Source organism: Morus notabilis, unplaced genomic scaffold, assembly GCF_000414095.1.
Source record: "Morus notabilis unplaced genomic scaffold, ASM41409v2 Scaffold139, whole genome shotgun sequence".
In the NCBI taxonomy this organism is placed as follows: domain Eukaryota; kingdom Viridiplantae; phylum Streptophyta; class Magnoliopsida; order Rosales; family Moraceae; genus Morus; species Morus notabilis.
In genome coordinates this window covers 985,415-992,681 of record NW_010361068.1, presented here as the reverse complement: position 1 = coordinate 992,681, position 7,267 = coordinate 985,415, and the positions used below count along the sequence as shown (strand labels likewise).

At 39.6% G+C, this 7,267-nt stretch overlaps 2 protein-coding genes across 2 annotated transcripts; one reads left to right on the top strand and one right to left on the bottom strand.

Annotated features, from left to right (window-relative positions):
- The first annotated feature begins 326 nt into the window (after positions 1-326).
- Positions 327-1,569, top strand: LOC21408129 (dirigent protein 24). Its single transcript, XM_010098377.2, has one exon. The coding sequence runs from the start codon at positions 327-329 to the stop codon at positions 1,509-1,511; it is 1,185 nt and encodes a 394-aa protein (XP_010096679.1). The 3' UTR covers positions 1,512-1,569.
- Positions 1,570-2,811: 1,242 nt separating this feature from the next.
- LOC21408128 lies at positions 2,812-6,795 on the bottom strand. Its single transcript, XM_010098376.2, has 5 exons — positions 6,784-6,795; positions 6,386-6,468; positions 4,699-6,176; positions 3,829-4,015; positions 2,812-3,738 (listed from the first exon to the last, which is right to left on the bottom strand). The coding sequence occupies exons 3-5, from the start codon at positions 6,091-6,093 to the stop codon at positions 3,110-3,112; spliced, it is 2,211 nt and encodes a 736-aa protein (XP_010096678.1). The 5' UTR covers positions 6,094-6,176; positions 6,386-6,468; positions 6,784-6,795; the 3' UTR covers positions 2,812-3,109.
- Positions 6,796-7,267: the final 472 nt, after the last annotated feature.

Sequence of the window (7,267 nt, the reverse complement as noted above, 5' to 3'; positions counted from 1 at the left end):
CTCTCCAAAAGTGCGCAACAACTCCATCACATTTAGCTGATCCACTTTCCTCATGGACTCTCCCCAACCTATATTTACACATGAAGATTGTTGCCTAGAGAAAAGCAGAAGTAATCTTCTAAAATCTAATAAACGCTCTTAAGAAGAAACCAAAACAAAAACCTCTCCAAAAGTGCGCAACAACTCCATCACATTTAGCTGATCCACTTTCCTCATGGACTCTCCCCAACCTATATTTACACATGAAGATTGTTGCCTAGAGAAAAGCAGAAGTAATCTTCTAAAATCTAATAAACGCTCTTAAGAAGACTTGATCACTTTCAAAAATGGCAAAAACTATCCTATTCTCCTCACTAACACTCAAGGTCATTGCCTACATCGTTCTTCTAGCCATCACCATTGGATGTGCCAGCTCAGCAAGAATTCTTGATGAGGTGGACCCACAGCCTGAAATCGCCAATCCCCAACCTACAACTGGCCCAATCGGCGACCAACTGCAGCTGAATCCCACCACCCCTCTCCCAAGTGGCCAAATCCCAGCCGTTACTCCCATCACCCCACCTGTCGACGACGACTCTGACGACAATGCTGACTCACCAATCCCCGAAGTCGGCGCAAGTGCTGGCGATGATGACTCACCACAACCCAACACCAACCAGCCAGGTGTTCCATCGCCTGGTGCCAGCGTGGCACCAATAGCTGGTCCCGCCACCACGTCCCCTGCTGGGTCGGGCCCACTCAACCCAACCGGTGATGTGACATCGGCAGGCGCGGCCCCAGGCCACCCGACTCTTTCTTTCTACATGCACGACATCATTGGCGGGTCCCACCCGACAGCCCGGATTGTGACGGGGCTTGTAGCCAGCACGATCTCCAACGTTCCCTTTACGAAGGCCAACAACAACATTTTCCCAGTCAGCGGCGCGGCCCCGTTGACCACAGCCAACGTCAACGGCATCCTCAACAACAACAGGAACAACCTGCCGTTCCTCGCCGGGCTCAACGGCCAAGGCGCGTCGGGCTTCACCAACACGCAGACCAACACCTTCATCCAGAACAGCGGCAACAACAACATCGTCGCCGGCGGCTCCGGGCAGCCATTCGTCACCGCCGGGCAGCTGCCATCCGGCTCCGCCACCCTGCAGAAGCTGATGTTCGGCTCGGTGACGGTGCTCGACGACGAATTAACCGAAGAGCACGAGCTGGGATCGGCCGTGATCGGTAGGGCTCAGGGGTTCTACCTGGCGAGCTCTCTGGACGGGAACAGCCACACGATGGTGATGACGGTGATGGTGCATGGAAACGACCATGACCATCACGTAGAGGATACCATCAGCTTGTTCGGTGTCCATAGGACTGCGACGCCGGTGTCCCACGTGGCGGTGATCGGAGGGACGGGGAAGTATGACAACGCGCAGGGTTACGCTACGGTGGAGTCGCTTCCCCACGTGGACCAGCACACCACGGACGGCGTGGATACGATCATGCATATCAACATTTACCTCTCTTGAGTAAATAATGTTTTTTTTTTAATCTTATATTTTCTTTGTGTTGTCATGTTCTAGATAAATAGTGGTTTATGTTTAATTGTTTGGAAATGTGGTGTTGTGGTCTTGTGGTATATCGAGTACTATTACAGTGTTCAGTACTCTTAATTTGATGCATCTTAAAGTACAATGTATGTGAATTTTAATGAAAATTAAGGTTCTTACATATCTGGATTGGTCCCGCTGATTGAAGTAGTAATGTGTTTAGTGTTCGAACGGAGTTTTTTTTTTTTTTTTTTTTTTTCTTCTTACTGTTCTTTTGAGATATCAAAGACCTCATTTTTTTCCCTGTAGAAACCATTTATTTATTCTTTATTTCTTTATTTATTATTGTTATCACGGGTTTTGTCACAAGTGTTAGAAGTAGAGAAGATGAAATAGAGTTAATGACAATTTGGTACTGAGTTTTTATTTTGCAATGTACTATAGATGACTCTAGTGTTTAGAGGCATCATATCTGTGTAAAAAATGGATTAATTAGTAAATTAAGCCGGTGCCGGTTAAAGTGACCAAAATCTTTTCAACTCCATGTATAAGTTCATTTCAGGGTACGTATGATTTTTTTTTAATATAGTGTGAGATTTATGGCTCTCACTTGATTAATATAAAATAAAATCATCAAATTTTGAAACTTCGTTTTAGGGTATTTATACTTTGTTTTTTATAATACGGTGTGAAATTTATGGCTCTCACTTTACTAATATAAAATAAAACCATCAGAATTTGAAATTTCAAAAAACACGCAAATACTCGCGCAACATACCTTAAGTGGTCCATATCAATATGATCATTTAAACACGATTAGAGAAAACAAGTAACAATTATTGTTAGTGTTACACCCAAAAACTGTTTGACTAATTAGTTGGATAATTTGAGTGGTATGGATAAGGACAAGAGTTTTAGGTCAACTAAGAGATTACATTTTGTTTCACCTACAACTAATGCTTAAAAACCCCAAAACTGGCATCTACAAGATACTTGAAGTTCCCAAAACTTCCTCTAATAGCAGACCTTATTGAATAATGTACAATAAGTTGATTTTTAGTTAGATGTGGGCCAAGGAATTTTGTAGACTTGATGAATAAGGTCAATAAATTGTATTCGTGTTTTTCAGCTACTGCAGATATGATACATTACCTGGCCAACTAAAATGAGTGCCTTCCACCAAAATATCAGACAAATAAATAAGTTTTATGCAAAGATTAAGAGTCCATACAAACATCATTAAAATATACCTGATTTTCACTAGTGTATATAGGAAACCTCTTCACTCTATCAAAAAATTTCCCAGTGTCTATACACATCTTTTCTTATGAGCATGAGCAAAATATCCATGATCTTCACTAAGAGGAAAAAAAAAATCATCACTCTATCAAACTTTGGAACTCTTCACTCTAACAAACTTTAAGCCTCTTTCACTCTATCAAACTTACTCACTTGACCAAAACTTTGCAATGTCTGTACACGTCTTCCCCCACCCCCTAACTGGGGCTTGTTCACAAGAATGTTGTGCAGAAAAAGAATACAAAAGAAAAAAGGACTGTGTTCAAGAACTCTTCACGCTAAAAAAAAAACTCTGCCATGAGCTCATCAAACAACAATCTCTCTATTTCCGTACCAATAGCATCAATCTCGTCTCCTAAATCTAACTTTCCTAATTCACTTTCTAGCAGTGTCTCTGCCGAGCTCTTGCAACATTCCTTTTCTTGGCTAACAAGCAACCTCCAGAGATCTTCCTGAATCATCTCCTCGTCACGAACAGAGCTCAACCTTCTCGACACAGACTTTTTCCATGCAGGTACACCGATGCACGGAAGGATAATCTCCATCAACCCTTCATTCATGCGGTCAAACAGAAGTCTTCTCTCCGACCTCTTCCAAGACATCTGTTCACCGTACTTCTTCTCTAAGGTCTCAAAGACCGAAAGGCTTATTGGGCAATCCAGAGAGTGCCAGGTACCGAATTCCTCCAAATTCCAACAGTGAAAACTCGCCTCTGCTAACACGTCAACAAGGTATGAGAAGTTTCTACTTTCTTCGACTATGAAGATTTTCATAGTCACTTCATCCCCTTTTGAGTGGCCTGCAGATTTTTCCTCGCTTTCATCATCACTTGATACAGCCATTCCAGATCCATCTGAGTATGTTTCTGAGTCCTCTGATTTTAGAAGTTCAAGATGTCTTCTTAAGTCTAGCGCCAGAGAAAAAACAAAGCTATTTAAGAATGGGGATTTAGAAGACAAGCCACTGTTAGAAGGCAGAGCCTATTCCAGTTACTTACCACAGATGTCACCCTTTACCATTCCCAAGAACTCGGAGCTAATTATAGCCTCTTCGCTAAATGGTGGTTCCAGAACTGATGTTGGAGTAGGCTGATAAGCCTCTTCCAAACTCACCAGAGAATCCAGCTCCGTGCCAGAGCAGCGCGAGAAATCAGAACTTTCTTCATGAAATCCAATTGGTTTGTCCTGCAATTTTTACAGTTTTGAAGATGCCATATTATAGGGAAAGCGGATATATATTTAAGAAACTAAAAATTTTTCTTAGAAAGTAATCATCATATCAATAACCTAAAACGGCTTTTTAAAACTAAGGAGTAGCATGCTAAAAAGGTTTTTTCAACTAGAAGTCAAAGAAACTCCTGTTAAAACGAATATCCAGATGGCATTTAAAAACTACATATATACCAAAATTCGAAAGAAATCGACAGCTGAATTAACAAAATTATATTGTCGTTCATTTCACCGATTTAAATTTTGTTAAAATAAAAAGTTCTTATAAATAGTCACATTTAATTTTTTTATTACAATAAAAATTTTTTAAATAAAGTGACATCTCAATTCGAATTAAAAACTTAAATTTATGATATTCGTAAGAAATTGAACCAACCCCCTGCGGGAAAAGAGAAGTCATACGAAGGCAACTAAATGACTTTTAACTGCTTCTGAAAAGGTCAAGAAAAAATAGTAACCAATGGCAGAAATGCGGACCAACAGAAATAATCACAAAAATGATTGTCTACGCATATATACGAAGGGTCACCTAGCTTCCTCATAAGCTGATAAAAAAGGGGTCCTAACATCCTAAATAATATCCATTTTGAAAGGGCTTTAAGCATCCTTCTGTAACAAAAACTAAAACAACAACAAACCTGTGAAAGAGAAGTATCTGTAGCACAGCTAGAAAAATCGTCGTCTTCCCCTATTTGCTCATACTCGGATTTTACAGAGGGCTTGACTGCAAATTTATTCTCTGCATCCACTATCACATCTGCAACTTTCGTAAGCATCACATTCTGCTTAAACATATTGCCATCATCAAGCTTGTGCTTCATCTTATCTTTCCTCACCCATGTCTCAAGTAACGCGTTACGATCTTCCATATCAGAGCAGGAACTTACTGAATCCAGGCAAGGTAGAAATTTATATTTCTCGGAATTAAGTTTCAAGTCTTTCGCTTCCGAACCCTCCTGATCAATATTGTGTTTCCTAAGTTTACACCTTGCCCAGTTAAGAGAATCCGCTGACCTCAAATACAATTTACTGCGAAAAGCTTCATATTTCGATTGTTGTTTTGAGAACTTACTGAGGTCCAGATTTTTCAGGCCATGCCTACGACTATTAGGCTTGCGATTTTTTGGTCTCGAATCGTGATTTTGTATCACAAACAATTCATTCAGGGAACTGCCTTTTTTGCTCATTGGATACCTTTCAGAGAGCTGCTTCTGGAACGTGTGGGAATTGTTCGAGGAAGCGGCGGATTGGCATTGCTTTGTCAGGTCAGAAGAACAAATAGGAGGTGTCGATAACCCAGATTTTATGGTCAAGGCGTTACCATTAGAACACGGTAACGAGAAATATCTTCCAGAAAAACCAGACTCAATAGGCATTGGTTTCAGAACAACAATTCTTCTATCTGGAGAGCCTGCTTCATCTTGTGTCCCCAACTGAGATCTCGAGAAATCATAGAAACGAAGACCAAATTCTTCTTGATGAGAACCTGTAACTGTGCTGCTATTCTCAAGTATTTGACGCGGTCGAAGATATCCGAGTTCAGTTTTAGTACTCTTTCGTTTCCTGTGAGTATCAACATTTCTACGAATAGAAGTACTATTTTTGCTTGTGAGGGGAATGGAAGCTTGCAGACCATGAGTAGGCTTGGATAACAAAGAGTTTCTGTATGGGATATATGTCTGAAAATGACCATTCTTCGAATCAACTAATTCTAAAGAATCTTGGAAATTTTTTGGAGTTTGAGGCTTTTCATTCACTAAACGGTTTCTGGGGGTGATGCTATTCTTCCCCATAGCATGTTCGTCTTCCTTCAATGTTTTAACCACTTGGCAAACATCCTTAATTTGTTTCTTCTCTTCAAGTGTCTTCCTAAGCGAGTGCTTCTTCCCGACCCCAATCGAAGCAACTCTCCACAGATAATTCTCAGAAAGCACTCTTTGAGGCTTCTGGACAGCCTCCTGAGGTTGTGGAAGTTCATCAAGACGCATTAGTCTTGCCATCACACTTGGAGGTGTACTTTGTTTGGATTCCATTTCTGTAAAACAATGCCTCGCACTACACTAGATAAATAGCCCCACTCAAACTCGAGTAATTTCTACAAAAAGACAGGATTCATCTGCACCAAATTCAGATAAAGAAAAGGTTTCATGAATAAATTTAAGGAATATAACTCATTTTTCCAATTATTGCTACCATTATATATTCTCTGTCTCTCTCTCTCTTTTCCTTTTGGGGTCTGGTTACTTTATCAGCCCTGAGCCTCTAAATATCTAACAACTTATCAAAATCACGAATCCCAATTGGAAAATAGTAACTTTTACTTACCCAATTGTCCTCTGCAGTTCTACAACAACTCCAAACATCTGATACTAAAATTGGAGCCGCTCCGAGTTCCTAAACCTCGGATTCTGGAAATCAAAGCAAAGTTCAATAAATACACCAAGAGACTATATAGAAATCCAAATCAAATAATTAAGAAACAGAAATAGAAAACACGACAAAGACCGTATTAGATGCCTAACAAAATGATAAAGATGTGAAAAGAGAAGAAAAGACTAACTACAGAAAAATCAACCAAAAGAATTAAAAATTGAAAGACATAAAAACAAAAAGAAAAAGCAGGGGAACCTCATTTAAGAAGCTAAAGCTCATATTCCCATAAGAGCAAAGGAAAAAAGTTACTAGAAACAAGAAAAAACAGACCAAAATTCTGAAACAAAGACCTTCTTTCTGGCAGGCAATCATTGGAAAAATAAAGTGAACCTCGCGCCAAAGCATGTTAAAGTTAATAAATTCAATAACATCATTGCAAAAGGACAATATTCAGACTGTAAAAAATTATACCAAAAAATAATAAAATCTCCAACAACCTCGATTTCATTGAAACCATGAACACAACCATTAAAAGAAGCAAAAACCCATCTTTCTTTGACAAAACAAAAAAAAGAAGCAAAAATCGAACAGAAACTATATTCTAAGCTTCAAAATTCCATGTACCACCAATAAAAAAGAAAACCCAGGTGGGAATTTCAAAAGGAATTAGAGAGAAAAACTTGCCTTCTTCAGCGGCTCCTCCTATCAGAGCATTGATTGCTCACCGGGAATTCAAAATAATCTTTATCGAATCGGGTCAGTCAGGACATTAATGACAAATGTGAGTAATTGACGTAAAATTATTGAATAATTGTTGTTCTTTTTTCTTTTCTG

Coding starts and splice junctions, on each gene's coding strand:
- LOC21408129 (XM_010098377.2), top strand. CDS start 327: ATGGCAAAAACTATCCTATTCTCCTCACTAACACTCAAGGTCATTGCC.
- LOC21408128 (XM_010098376.2), bottom strand. CDS start 6,093: ATGGAATCCAAACAAAGTACACCTCCAAGTGTGATGGCAAGACTAATG. Junction 4,016..4,698: donor CAGATACTTCTCTTTCACAG/GTTTGTTGTTGT, acceptor TAAAAATTGCAG/GACAAACCAATTGGATTTCA. Junction 3,739..3,828: donor GGTAAAGGGTGACATCTGTG/GTAAGTAACTGG, acceptor CTCTGGCGCTAG/ACTTAAGAAGACATCTTGAA.